This window comes from Haemorhous mexicanus, chromosome 8 (assembly GCF_027477595.1).
Source record: "Haemorhous mexicanus isolate bHaeMex1 chromosome 8, bHaeMex1.pri, whole genome shotgun sequence".
NCBI classification, from domain to species: domain Eukaryota; kingdom Metazoa; phylum Chordata; class Aves; order Passeriformes; family Fringillidae; genus Haemorhous; species Haemorhous mexicanus.
In genome coordinates, this window is record NC_082348.1 from 30554222 (window position 1) to 30569581 (window position 15360).

The 15360-nt window shown below is 38.9% G+C and overlaps 1 protein-coding gene across 2 annotated transcripts in view; it reads right to left on the bottom strand.

The window, feature by feature from the left end:
- Window positions 1–5330: 5330 nt before the first annotated feature.
- The window catches only part of PMS1 (PMS1 homolog 1, mismatch repair system component), a 43851-nt gene continuing 33821 nt past the window's right edge, over window positions 5331–15360 (bottom strand). For both annotated transcript variants that reach the window (XM_059853446.1, XM_059853445.1), the window contains exons 12-13: window positions 7315–7475; window positions 5331–5751 (exon numbers count right to left, since the gene is read on the bottom strand). In XM_059853446.1, coding sequence (XP_059709429.1) covers window positions 5560–5751; window positions 7315–7475 — 353 coding nt within the window. In that variant the 3' untranslated portion in view covers window positions 5331–5559. The remainder of the gene's footprint in view (window positions 5752–7314; window positions 7476–15360) is intronic.

Below are 15360 nucleotides of genomic sequence, written 5' to 3' on the forward strand. Positions count from 1 at the left end.
ACACTGCACTCCCAACACTAAGACATGCATTTCCAGTTGAAGAAGTCCTACTGGCACCTCTGAGCACCTAGTGGACACTACAGGTTTTTAGGAAACTTCCGGTCAGTTTAGGCATTAATTTGTAATTATTTTGGAACACTTGTTTTGGTTTTGTTTTCTAAGTACATGATATTGTGTCTGCAGTTTTTAGATATTTCTTTCCAAGAAGCTGTCATATTTATAGCTTCTCTTTAAAACTGAGGCAGCACAACACATTTGAAAATAAATGAACTGAAACTATTTTCACATGACCCCAAAAAAACCCCACCCTCTCCTGTGCCACCTAACTGGTACTATTCCAACAGCAGTGCTTAACCTGAGCACACTCTGCAAAAGCTTCACCTATAATCAACTTCACATGGAGTTCATATAAAATATGTGCTAGACTGGGCCCTTAAGAGCAATTCCCACACCCCTTATAAATACAGCATGTTTTATTTCAGGTGAAACTTCCAATACAGAAATAACCTTTGAGCAAAACCAAAATCAGGGTTACTTTGAGTAGCTCAGACCAATGAAATCATCAATAAAATTACTGATGTGAAAAAACATTTAGGCTGGGTTGATGAAAAACTACAACAGCTTTGGATAAACATTTACAACTTCAGATAAAAAGTGATTAAAAAAGAAAGTAAATATTCTTTAACTGCAGATGACAGCAGCAGTACAGTTAATATTTAATCATGACATGAGAATATTCAGTAGTGGAAGACAGGATTAACATATTGCTTTAAAACATTCCATTACTTTCTGCATCTGTTTACTGATAATAAAAGAAACAGCTGTTCTAAATGTAACATTAACAGGTGTAAACCATTCATTTGAGATTTAAAAACAATAATTCTCCTCTGTTTCCTCCTTAGCTATTCTGAAATGACAAACACCCCTCCTATTAGCTTACACAATTAACTCGTAATTGTTTAACCTCTCTGCATGTCCCCAAAACGTATACATGTGGAGTTAGCTTCCTTCTCCTTTTGGGCAAAAGGCTCTGTTCTCCTGCACTGCACATCCTGAACTAATGCACCAGATGTGTCCCATAAAATGGTTGGTCACACTGTTCAGCAGCTTTCCTTTAGCAACTGTTCTATATCAAATTTACTGTAAAAAAGCATCGTAATTATGAAGTAACACTGTATCAAATTCACAGACTGAATATCTCACTATGCTCGGTTAAACTATGAATGATAATTGAGCTTGAAATTGTATATTTACTTTAAATAAGTCCTCCAAATCATCTGCAACAATGTGTGCTTAATTCGAAGCCATTAACAAAAGATTTAACATTTCCCCATTTTTACTCTCCATAATTTCAGATATGATACTCCATACTTACAGAGAGAGGGAGAGAGGGGAAAAAAAAGAAAAGTTCTGGTAGCCTTCCATTTGCAAATCTAAATGGATGCACCTGAAATTTCTTATAATTGCTAACCCATCCTGTTAAATGCTGGGTACAAATGAAACAAAATTCTCAAGAACCCCCCAACATTCTATTGCAATCAAAAAATAAATTCAGAATTATAAGTTTGTTTAGCAAAAGAAACCAAACCTCTATACAAACCCAAAACCTGACCCACTTTATGGAAGATAAAACAAACTCTGAAGATCAAATATTACAACCCTTTGTTTGCTGAAGTTAGCTTTCATTAAAGTAAAACCAGTAAGCTCGCAGGAGAAAAAAAAGGAATGAAATCCTTGAGACTAGGGAATGTTTGCTTGTAGAACTAAATAAAGTGCTTGGGAATATTGTTCCTATTGATAGATATTTTAAATATTCTGTATCAGAATATGGAAATAGAGCAGAATCCATTCTAACAAATCCCAAACTCCATCATCTAGATTTTACTGTTGCCAATGACTGCTAGGTGCTCCTGAAATAACTTCAATGTTCCTCTGGTTTTGCTATAGTTCTCTGAACTATACTACTCATGATAAAGGGAAAAAAACAAACAAGAAATAGTCCAAACTCCTTCCCACACACAGAACTGGTTTACTGGAACAGAAACTTCATTAATAAGATTGTTACTACATTCAGAAAAGACACATATAAAAGGTGCTACCTCAATTTCACTTTCATACCCATATTTATATGCAAGGAAAAATAATTGTTTTTTCAATGAGATTTTCCTCTATTTATAAAGTCAAATTTATATTCAGTTGTTTCCCATTGAAGGAACGTGCAACTTCTCAAAATTTGGGTGAAGGGGACACCTGAGCTGCAAACACACTACCAGAACCAAACCTGCCTCAACCAATGATACAAACGATCCTCTGAAAAATGCAAAGCTACGTATGACCAAAAGGCTTTGCAAACTTTCCTACGAGTCTGGAAAGCTCCTGCCCCTCCCCTAGGGAACGCTACCACCTGCCCTAGGCATATTTTAGGAAAGCGAGCATGCACACCACGAGGAGCAAGGTAAGCAATAACCCTTCACCTGCTGGGGACGCGAAGGAAGGAAGGAAGGAATGATACTCATCCGCGGTCAACCCCAGACCTTAGTTTAAAGACCAACTTGTACAAAACCGAAATGCCAGCAGAGGGCAGCGCAAATACGACAAGTCCCTGGAATGCCCCGGCCCAGCCACTCGTGGGGGACAAGGAGGTGGCTGCCACTCGCTGGCCGCTGGGACACGCACCCACCGCGCTCCGCAGCTCTTCCTCCCTGGGAAGAGGTCAAGGACGGCAATATGCAACTGCACCCAACGTCGCACACTTCAGGTTTTCTTCTTCCTTTTCCACGAACTGCCCGAGGAGCTGGGGACGGACTGACTGCAGGGAAAGGCAGCCTTTGTGTGCTTCCCCGAGAGCCTCGCGGGGGTCACCGTGTAGCAGCCCGTGCTGGTGCAATGGCAGAAGCCCTTCTCCGGAATTCCTACCTCAGGCACACCATTTAACTTCTTCCAACTTGGAAACCTAGAACTGCGGTATTTCTACTGTTTAAACCAAGAACATAAAATAGATGCATCACTAGAGGCATCTGTGAGAACACCTCTAGGAACAGAAAGTAACATTTCTCTTTGTTCACACTGAATAAAGCAAGGAGAGACCTCCACCCTGTCCTATCTAAAGCCATCTCCCACCAGCAGAACAACTCCCAGTTTCAGCTTGCAGTCCCAACCATGAGTACTGTGGTGGGAAGACACCCACTTACAGCTCCAAAGCTGTGCTCCAGCAGTCACTACTGGCACCCAGCCACACAACATCCCCCAGAGACAGAAAACAAACTCTGTGTACACATTCCTAAGGAAGAACTCCAGAGCAGCTCTTGGAGGTATAAGTTCAGCAAACACAGCAAGGAAAGGAGGAAAGCCCCAACTCACCTGGTGCACCTGCACTTAAAATCCTGATGCTAATTTGCTTCCATAGCAACTAAACCCACCCTGGCACCTATGAATACCATTTGCCAATCGTGTTTTATTCTCAGTCTAGGGCCTGAATACCAATTAAGACTTGTCCTCTTGATGTAGACTCATGTGTTATGAAAGATACTAGCACTGGCTTCAGTATAATCAGGATATAGCTATCTTACCTTTTGGAAAAGAAGCAGCAATTATTTAACTCATTAAATACTGTATGTTATACTCCAAACTGATTAAAAGTAGTGCACACATTAATTTAATTTCCAACAACCTTAGGAGAGAAACTTCTATTCTGCAGCTTGCTTCTGGCTTTTCACTGTAATGGCACCTCTCTAAACTCTCAGAATTTGTATTCCAACAAGAATAAAAATAAACAAACTATAACCTTCTATATCCCATGCAAGGCTGGGATCCTGTTTCCCCATCAGAGCCAAGGGTCACGTCTCCTTTCTCTATCTCCATCCACCTTCTCACTTCCATTCTAAAAATTCACATCTTCTGCACTGAGTGACATTTAGAGCCAAGTGTCCAGTTTGCAAGTGACATTCTCATTTTGTACCTTGCTACCATTAAGCTTGGAAAGACATCCTGCTTATGCCCTCTGATCATCCTTGCTCTTTATGAAAAGGACACACTTACTTTAATGGCATAAAGAAATAATCATAAAGGTCCCCTGCAGTGAGCAGGGCCATCTTCACTAGATCGAGTTGCTTAGAGCCCCATCCCACCTGACCTTGAGTATTTCCACAGATGGGGGGGGGCATCTGCTGTGTGTCTGGATAACCTGTTCAAGTGCCTTACCACCCTCATGGTAAAAAAATTCTTTCTTATGTGTAATCTAGATTGATCCTCTTTTGGTTTAAAACAATGACCCCTTGCTCTGTTGCAACAGGCTCTGTGAAAAAGATAATCCTTGCCTTTCAGGTTAGAATTGATAATCATTGCCTTTCAGGTTAGAATTTACATGTTGTGATATGTGCCAGTGATGTGATTTCTTAAATTAGCACACCAGTTCAGCAACAGTGATTTACACATTCAAAGACTAGGTTTGTTTGTCTGGTCCAACATTCCTGTCCACAAACTAACTTGCACTTGGGCCTTTCAGCAACCTTCAACCATTTACCACAGAAACACTACACAGCTAGGTCCTACCACTACATTTTCATAGTGCCAAGGTTTGCAAACAACAGCAGGGCATAAACAGGAATTTTTCAGGTGAGCTTGAAACTTTTAAAACACACACTTCCAGAGATGAGGCATCTGCTGTGCACAGAAGGCCTAGGGAGTAGGTTTAGAGAAGTAGGCCACTACTTGAAATAGAGGAGTAAACATTGTGTTCTGGTAGGAAGAGAATGAACCAGTTTACCAAAATCAGTAGCTCTCTATATAGCAGACTGTGCCCTAGTTATGCCACATTCTCCCTGAGGGAGGACAGTTTATGTTTCCCACCCCCAAACAGTTTGGTATAGCACTGCACCAATAAACATCCATGGGCACCTGATTGCAGTGCTAACCTCTGCTCCTGTGACTCACACCCATTCTGCTTTCGTGGAACTGGCAGCTTTTGTTGATCTGAAGTTTTTAAACTTTTGTACTGTACTTCTGAGAACCATACTTCTGTAAGTGTAGAATTTTTGGAGACTAGACACTAGGACTGTCAATACTCATTTACATGAGCTAAGACTTTCCAAATGGAAATACACCACCATAATAACTGCACATGGCATAACTAACTATAATAACTGCATATGGCAATGCCATATTCAAATACTTACAGCTATCTGGCATTCCTCTGAATATTAACAGCTGATGTCCTTAGTATAATAAACTTTGCCATGCTCTGTTGAAAGCAACTTCTAACCACTTCACATCTAAAAAATTCTGACATACTGGTATTTCTTAAACCTGCAGCAATAAGAGGAGGAAACCAGTTGAGAACATTTCTTTAATAAATTCTTTTTAAAAAAATAGTGGCGAGTTGTTTTTCTACAGTATTTTTTCTGCTTTCAAATAGAATTTTTATTTAAATAAAGTCTTTAGGAGGTGAACGTGTAACAATGAAAAGTCATTAAACAAAACCTTTGCACAAAACATACTGAAATTACAGAGTAGTGATCGAAATTAAGCAAGAGAAGTATGACCCCAAACAAAATGTTCCATTTACTGAACAATTTCCATGGAGTTGTGCTTGTCAACTTCTGGAATATCTGTTAAGTGATGAAAAAAAGGACGACCATGAACGCAGCCTTTATTTTCCTTTCCAAGCTGTTGCTTCATCCTGTAAATTGTGTTTTGCACATCTTCTTTTGACAAATGTAAGGGCAGCTGCCGAGCTAAACGTACTGCTTCTCCCTGTGGAAAGGAAAAACAAAACCAAAACCCCAATAGTTTAAAAGTACCACTTTTTAGCACATCAGCCTGTGGCTACCAGAAAGCAGGAATTAAAAACTCACTGTTTAAAGGTCATCCTTTCCTACTGCTAAATATTCCAAATCTCAGAAATCTAAATATAACTTTAAACATTTCTTATTGGTCAGTTCATGACATTTCTACAATGGAGGCATGCACATTCAGCCCCCTGGTTATGTTTACACTCTTTTAGCCTACTTTTGCAAGATGCTTTGTCTTTCTGATTTCCTGTTGTCACCAGCATCAGATATACATGTTTACCAGTTCACAATCACACCACAAACTTTAGAACTTCAAAAAGAAGTTTTGTTTCCTCCTCCAAGATGGGCTTTCCTGCCACTGCCTTCTTTTCTGTACTTAAGTCATGTTACCTGGACAGAAATATATGTGGCACACAACCTCCCTTCATACTGTACAAACCTGAGCACCATTCATAATGATTTAATCTAAATCATCTCATTTTCTTTTTCTGAGATTTCTCCCACTCCTCCAAGTGGGAAAAAGATCACTGTGGACTGTTTTAACCCTGGAAGGCTGCTGCTTTAACCATTACCCTATGCTTTCTTCTCCATCTATCAACTGACAACAAAAGCTGCAGACATGCTGCCTGCTCAAACATGAAATGAATGATTAAAGTAGTGATGCTGAACATGACAGTGAATGGCATTTCCAGTGTTTAACCTCCCAGAATGGTCAAAAAATTCAGTGCTTATTTCTGAAGAGCAGTTTTCACAGTTGTCTGGGTTTTTTTACAAACCATTCCTGTCTCAACACCGAACTTATCCCTTCTTTAAGCTTCTTTCCTGAGTGCATGAGAGTGGTTCAGTAGTACCTAACAGAATCACTTGCTGCAAAAGCAGCTTACTACCTCCAAAAGATAGGGAAAGATTTGTGTAATAATGCTTAAAAGATAAAACACATACCCTGTGTAAGTATGTGCCTAGGTCCCAGTTTGAAGTAACCCAATTCAGGAAGGCATGTTATAAATGCCCAAGAAGAGACTTTACATATATTTTGGTAACCTTTTTGAAGAGAATTGGAATGGAAGAGCATTAGTGAAACAGCTAGACAGGAAGTGATTACCACTGCTGTTGGTTACTCCAGCTTTAATTAGTTCCACATCTATTAGTTGTCTCTCAAACTTCATGCCATTATTGTCTCTGGATGGACAATTTATTTTATTTGTACAGAAAATATTAACATGAGTCACTGCCATTCTGTGGCAGTTTTGTATCCTAACATGGAGAAATGCCTTTCCAGTCTGAAAAGTCCTTACAGAGGAAACACTTTGTGAAAATCACCTTCTGGCATGCGTTGCATCTGATGGAAATATTTTGGTAAGGAATACACAACTCAGAGAGAATATGATACTCTTTTTCAAGAGTAACTTCTGTTTAGAACACAATGAAATTAATTAAAATACAAAGCTGAAGAAAGATTTTCAAGCTGTTTCAGGAATTATTTCAAGTTTAGCTGGCTGATACTGAAAGAAAGCTTCTGTCTCACCTCCAAGTAATTTATCACTTTGAGAGGCCTACATTCATATACTTCCTTTGCATTTCTGTTAACTACTGCATTCAGAATTTCTTTCAAATCAGAAATTCCATAATATGGCAGACAATTTGCCATCCCTTCTATTTCCAGATGACTTTCTGTAGCCGAAACACCTGAAAATACAAAAACAAAACAGTAATTCATGCACTGCTTTGATTTCTATTCTATAGCAATTCACAGAAAATTAAACTGATGCAAAGTAATTTAGTACTTTAGTCCAATACAATTAGGAAACATTTTTGTTCCTCCCTTGGAATGAAAAGCATTTATTTGCACAATGTTTCATTATGATGATGTGTGTTTATTCACATCACGAATGTCTCAGCTTACATTAATCCAAATCCTAGTTGGCACCATTTAATGCTTAAAACATTTGCAGCATTCCTAGTATTGAGCACAGCTTTAATTAAAGCTTCTGTGACTTTAATTAAACATACATAAAATTAAAATTGAAGCTAGCAATAAAACACCACTTAGTTTGAAAAAAATTAAAACAGTGTTGGCACTATTTCCTATATAAGTGGTTTAAACATCTGTAGAGTTCAAATGTTATCATAACAAATTTGGATTCTACTGAAATAAAAAGCAGTTTTTTCTCCTACCACATCTGAGGAAAAACTCAAACCCATAAAACTAGAGGTTCTGTGACTGATTTTGTATTATCATTCATGTGGCATCACTGCTGGAGCAGGTAACACTCTGAGTAGGAATGATGAATAAGAAATTAAACAGCCTTTCTAAGAGAGTATCTATTCAAGCACTGAGGTCTATATGATTTCCCTCCTTATTAACCTTTCAGGAAAGAAAAGTGATTGAAGTTGTTCTGGTATAGCAACTTTTTTCCACTGCCAGTTAGAAGCAGGTTCTCTGGTGGCTCACATATTCTCATTCAGACTATCCTCTCATTCATCTTGTGTGCATCTGAGAAACCTCAGCCCAACCTGCACTGCTACCTTTGCTTTTCCTCCCCTACAAGCCTAACAAGTACAAAATTTGACACAGACAGAGAAAAACTGAATTACTAATGAAAATAAATCCACTCTCGTGTCATGGCTCCAGGTAGGATAAATTACCTTCAGCTCAAGTCATAAATGGTTTTTTGCAAAGTCAAAAGAGCTGGAGACAAATAGATTGCTCTAAGGGGGATTAAACTAACAAACTCTCACAAGGCATAATTCCTGTTCCTAATCCAAACAAAAACATGAAGCATTTCAGATGTGAGAGAAAATATATATATGCATCATTAGTCAGCAAGATGTACTTTCATGAGCTGGTAGAATCAAGGTCAGTTATCCATGTCCAGGCACTACCTGTCAGTCATTAAATAAGATGAACAGGATAACTGTGCAGGTGAAAACTTTTCCCAAAAAAGGACAAATAATGCTCTTGGGCCTCTTTAAGCTTCATGGCATGAGATACTTTGATGAGTGGGAATCTGATATAGAGAACAGCCCCTCATCCCCCCTCGCCCCAAAAATCACATAGCCTTCTTCCAACTATGTAATAAACACTGCTTTACATCTGAAACTTTATTTCATTTTTCACCCAGCATTGTCTTCCTTCTCTTTTTCAAGCTGCCTTTCCTGAATCACAGACAGCAAGCAGAGACATATTTTTATATAATACTGTAAACCTGTGTTCAGATTCAGCTTAAGGCAAAATGTTAAATTATATGAAAGTTTGCCAGATACAAAGGTGAAAAAAGATGATGTACTCTGCTAATATTTCTCCATGAGCAAGCCTGTCAGTAAAGGACAGGAGGAAAAGATAAAGTCTCTTTTTAAAATCTCCTTCAGCTATTTTCTCTTAATTTTTGTCCTATTTTTGATTTGATTACAGATTAGATTTGAGGAACTATTCCAGACCATTTGATTATGCTGCTTTCTCTCTAAAATTATAACTTAGTCTATTTGAAAACCTCTTAATAATTACCCCTCTATTTGCTACCAAAGACAGGACACAATTTTTTTTAAGTTTCAGGTATTTAGACATTCAGCTTAAAAACCTGTATTTCCTGTACTTCCTTTTAAAATTTTATGACAGTGAGGCTCTGAATTTGCAAAACATTTCCTCCTATACTCTTCAGCTTCACCAATAGCCATTGTTCCATCTGCAAATTCTGACAGCCAGATTTGGCTTCACCATTTTCTCTTTCATCTGAAAGTCAAAGTGGGCTTGAAAGAGTTTAACATAAGAACAAACAATACAAACCCTGGCTAAGGGAGATTTATCTCTTTGGTATTTCTGTTTGTGTGCCACTCTCCTTTTCTGCTAACATTCTTTAAACTGCAAAGTAGCCCCATTGCATGCTGATTAACAAGTATTTATCTGCAAGCCTCTGCAGGAACTCTGACATTGGCAATACTTGATGATTCAAGCAGATGTCCAAGCCTCAGTGTACTTGTAAATTTTTAACAGAATATATATTAGGATTTTTGAGTATTCAAACAGCAGTTCTCAAACAGTTGCCATAGTAGTTTCTCTGAAATACTTTGCAACTTCCAAGGAAAGTGTTTCCATGAACAAATAAACTAGCTTTCAAATGAGTAAAAATTCGGTTTTCTCATTGTTACAAATTTTCCCTTTCTCCTTCCAAACAAAGCATTTACAATCATTTTTGGATAATTCCTTCTTGATGGCCAGGAAAAACTGCTCCCTTCCAGCTGCCCCCTAGATTAGGTGACACTCTAACACTGTCTATCTCCCAGTCTATGGTCAAAATCAAACTGAAATCGAATTGCAGCATGGTTTTCCACTGGTGGGTTACAAGAGCTGAGGCAGTTCATATCACCAAGAACAATGGGTTATTTACCTGTTACTGCTCTTTGAGGCCTTATAAGCACATTCTTTGGACATATTCATGTTGACTGCATGAGGCAGACAATTCTACCCTAAAAGCCTGCCTTGGAGCATGGCCAAAGACCCAGCATTGATACAATACCAGCTAAGGTGTGTGTTCCTTGGTCTCAGTTCTTCTCCAGCCAAGAATTCCCATCTCTCTGTAGGCCCTTCCCAAAGGCAAACAGACAGATGTGCAGTGAAGGCACATTTAATAAACACATCTTAAGAAGAACCGGACAGAAAGTAATCCATCTTACTTCTTGAACTGTTCCCTGCACGTAGGGGTCACTGTGAGCAAACAAATGCCTGGCAGGTCCCAGAACACTGAGTATTAAGTAATTTGCTTTATTAAGTAAAAGCAAACAGACTGCTCTCCCAAAGGTAGCATCACTTGAAGCCTCAGTAAGGCCAGAACATGAGGGGGTGGGAGGGCAGTGGAAGACAGACTGGAGCTCAGCGTCACAGCTTTGCAAATTACAACAACTGGCACATTCCACAAAGAAACCATTGATTTTGCCTAACTGACACACTGACAGCAAGAAGTGTTTTCTTGGCTATTTCACAACATGTTTTTCACTATGAGCTATCCAGAGAAAAATCTAGTAGGAAACTCCTCAGACTGATGAGCAGTTAATATTAAGAGTAACAGGGAGACAATACTAAGATCTTAGCCTACCAAAAAGATGAAGCAGATGGGGGACTTCCAAAATCTAGGATACTTGGAACAATTCTGGCTGCAGTCATTTAGTCTCTGAAGAGAGTAAAGGTACTTACCTTTCTGTCTTCTAGCAAGAACACATTCAAAAGGCAGACTTATCCTCAAATGAAACAATAGGCAAGCAAGATCTCCAACTCCCACACTCTTGCAAAAATTAACAGCCAAAGGTGCATTTGTGAAAATAAAGACGTTTAAGGAGCTTTTTCACCAAAATGGCAGAACAGGAACAAAACTCCACGTGGAACTGAGTTCTTTTCAGGAAGTAAACAGCTAATTCCTATTAGGAATAGTGTATCTAGTGCCACATGGTGCCATGGAGTTCAGAGCAAGGCCTGTGAGAAAGATTCCTGGTAAATTATGAAAGTAAATAAAGCTCAGAACCACCCCACTAGCTAAAAGGTATTGGCCATTAAAGAACAGAGTTGTATTTCTATAAATTCCAAGCAGTGCAAGGAAATAAGATTCAGTTTCTGAGTATTAATCCCAAGATTAATGCAAGATTAATGAATGAGTCTTTTTTTATCCTATGAAAGACACTGCCCCTAACATGTCATCCAAGTAAGGAAAAATTAATACTTTCTGGGTGGGTTCTTTTTCAAGTAAGAAACCGTAAGAATGAAAATCTTCATAAAAAGCCCCTCTGTGCCACAAGTTACCAGAAGCTAACATTCTGAACCACAAAGAAGCCTTTTCTAAAAAGATCAGTTGAGATGAAAACCTAATGCAACACAGGATTTACTGGTCACCTTCCAGATTAAGGCAGCTGCTCAGGGTTTTTTTAAATAAATAAGCAGTCAGTTCTGTATAACACCCCAACACCACAAGGAAATAAGGAATAAACCTATGGTCCTATATTTAAATTTGAACCGTTTTGGGGATGCCTAGAGAGGCTACCTGGAACAGAGGCTAGACAGATTTAAAGGAATAAAGTAGGAATTTATTAAAAGACCTTCAAAGGATACACCTTGGGCAGTACAAGAGGCTGGCTGTGGCTCTACCTGAGATGGACCCCGAGTCACAAGTTTTCACACTTATTTAAGTTTTGGCCCATTTAAATATTTGGGCTAATTGTCCAATTACAGCTTCAGGTTAAGAAGTCCCATCCTCCCAGATTGCTCTCTTCAATTTGCCATTGTTGGCCTGAATCTGCAATGGTGTTCTTGGTTCTCAGGCTGGAAAAGGATTGTTTTGTCTGACTGAACTGTGAGGAGAAGTTGCTAACACTTTATATGAAGTTCAAAGTTCCACACTAAGGCAGTACAGAATGTGAAAAATATGAAAGCTAAAACTTAAGGCATCAATAGTTATCTAGGAAACTGTCCTAGTGGGGTGCACAGTACCAAAGGAAGAGGTCCAATGTTCCAAGTTAGCAGCTGGGTATTATGAGTAGACTTAATATATGGTAATGAGCAGCAATACTCTGGGTCCTTCTCTTTGGTAGAAGAATATCTGTAGAGATTTAAACAAAAAATCAGTGCAACCTATTAGACTGACAGTCCTCTTAAGAAACCACCATGGGTCAAGGAAAGCCTCTTCTATGACTAAAACATCTGAATGTCAAATTGGAGCAGCTAAATTTCCTTTGCTCTTGTTTTGGGAGATATCTTAGATCTATGATGGCATCACAGACTTATTTGCATGGATCAACAAAAAGGCTTGTTATTTTGCAAAAAGAAATTGCTAGAAATACCACTTGCACACTGAAATTCAAATCTTAAGAAATCAATCAATCAATCAATCAATCAATCATTTAACAAATCTGCTTGTGACGTAAGAGGATCTCTCTGGCAGAAAAAGCAAACATTCTACTACAGAAAAAAACCCTCTTCACTCAGGATGAAAAAGGAAGCCATAGTAAGTGTCTATGAATGAGAAATCAATCAGCAGTTAGAAAGGAGTATCTATTATGATCATATCAGGGCTAAAGTCCCAGAGGAAAACACAGACTTCTGAATATGCTGCATCAGACCCTGGCAGAGAGAAAGAGCTGATAGTTCAGTTCAGCTGAGAAACAGCAAATACAAGGACTGATCCAATTAACCCAAAAAGATAGGAAAGAATTAGTTACAAAGGTTGTGTGCACAGAGAATGGGATTTTGGTGTGCTCCTATGGATGCTGCTAAGGAGAAACTCTCCAGTTACCACGGGTTAATGGCACATTTCCATTCTAGGACCTCTCCACAGCGAGCATCATCCACCATACAAAGTATGGCCCAAAAAACTGACAATATATCCTGAAGAAACATAACTTTTCTGAAGGAAATTCTAGTTCACAAACATCAGAATGCCTCTCTCTCAGGATGTGTCTGAATTTCAAAAACCCCACAAAAACAGACAGTGAATACAGACAGTGAAAAAGGTAATGCTTCTAATAAGGATTGTGAAAGATGTTTTATGAAACAAACTGGTTCTTTCAGAGCCAAGAGATCCCACAGAATACTCAGGTCTAAGTGGCACAAATCACTCCTGATATGCAAGTCCCCTTCTGTAAAGATTATACAAGAATCTATGAATTAAATAACCTTAAACCTCTTAGTGAAATTCCCAGAGGACGACACATTAGGAATGTTAAAAATTAACACTGGTGTGTCTAAAAATCAACTCTAATAAGTATTTGTAGAAGATAGCGTATTTCAGTTTAAGAAAAAAGAGAAAAAGATTAAGAAGAAATCCTTGGGTCAGTCAAAAAAAAGCTGGGAAGAAGAAAGAAATTCCATTTGTTTACTGGTATTTCTACCTTCATCTACAGTGGCATGCTCTTTTAATAAAAAAGGCTGTAACTGCTATAATGTCATCAGCAGAAGCTTATAAACATGACTGACAAGACTCATTAAGTTTTCAGTCAAGTAGTTAAAATAGAAAAATGGGACAAAGAACTGAATTAGATTCCCATTCTTTACTGGGCTATTCCTATGATTCATCAACCTCCACAGTGCATACAAAGCATTTTCACTTACTGTAAACCAAGTGAGAACAGTTTCCTTGAGGTTTCATTTACTTTCATTTACATCTTAGAAACACAGGATGGGAAGACTATGTCCCAGTTACTGTGTCAAATCCTTTGTTATAATAGCATTACAATGCTGCTCTTAAACTAAGCAAGCTGTCTTAAAAACAGTTTGCCATTAGGTTTTGGCCAAGACAGCCACTTTTGTTCACAGCAGCTAGTATGGGCTGTTTTGGATTTGTGCAGGAAACAGTGCTGGTAAGACAGGGATGTTTTTGTCACAGCTGAGCAGGGCTTACACAGCAGCAAGGCCCTTTCTGCTCCTCACCCCACCCCACCAGTGAGGAGGCTGGGGGTGCACAAGGAGCTGGGAGGGGACACAGCTGGGCAGCTGACCCCAGCTGACCAAAGGGACATTCCAGACCATGTGGCACCAAGCTCACAGAGCTCGGGGAAGGAGAAGGAAGTGGAGTGCTGCGATGATGTCTGTTCTCCCAAATGACCATTCCATGGGATGGAGCCCAGCTTTTCTGGAGACAGGTGAACACCTGCCTGCCCATGGGAAGCAGTGAATCAATTCCTTTTTCTGTTTCATTTCTGTACACAACTTTTGCTTTACCTGTTAAATGGTCTTTACATCTCAACCCACAAGTTTTCTCACTTTTACCCTTCCAGTTCTCTCCCCCATCCCGCTGAGAGGGGACTGAATGAATGGCTGTATGGGGTTGAGCTGCTGGCTGTGGTTTAACCATGACACATGTACAGTGTCAAGATTGGTCAACAACTTTCTGTTGTTGCTTAGAAATAAATTAGAAATTAAACTCTTCACCCAGGATAAAAAATTATTTGTCTTCAAATTTTCACATTTAATTTATTCACGTCTAGTTTACATTAATTAGATTTCGAGCAAACTTAAAATATCAGGAGGTAAAAAAAAAAAAAAAAGTTGGTGAGCAGAAGTGCTAAGCCACAATCCCTCTCTCCCTTATTTGCCTGAAGACTTATCATAGACCTCCTCTGCTTTTGATTTGCTTGTCTGAATAACCATGTAAGAGCAGCCTCTTACAGTACATGCTTTATTTCCCTAATCATTCACTCCATGATTATTATCAAGAATAACATCAACACCTCTTCTACTAAGGTGTTGGTATTTATGTAGAGATGTAGTCAGTCAGAAAGAAGTTTCCCTGTTTTTGCTGTGCATGATCTAGTAAGGAAAACAGCTTTGGCTCTGTTCTTCACAAGAGCCAGCCTCTGAGTGAAGGAGTTGGTCTACATCCCTTTTTTGTACCTACCCTTAAAAGATCCCATATGTTACAGTACATCTGTCATCACTGTACATATGAGGGGATCTGTAACACATGAAGCTATAGCATTTCTAACAGCTCTGATGGCCAATCTTTTCCCTGAGCTGTCAGCTAGGTGCTACCCTCAAGGAAGCTTGCTTTTCTTGGAATTCTGCTATAGAATTTGTGATCTGCAGAAACTCCAT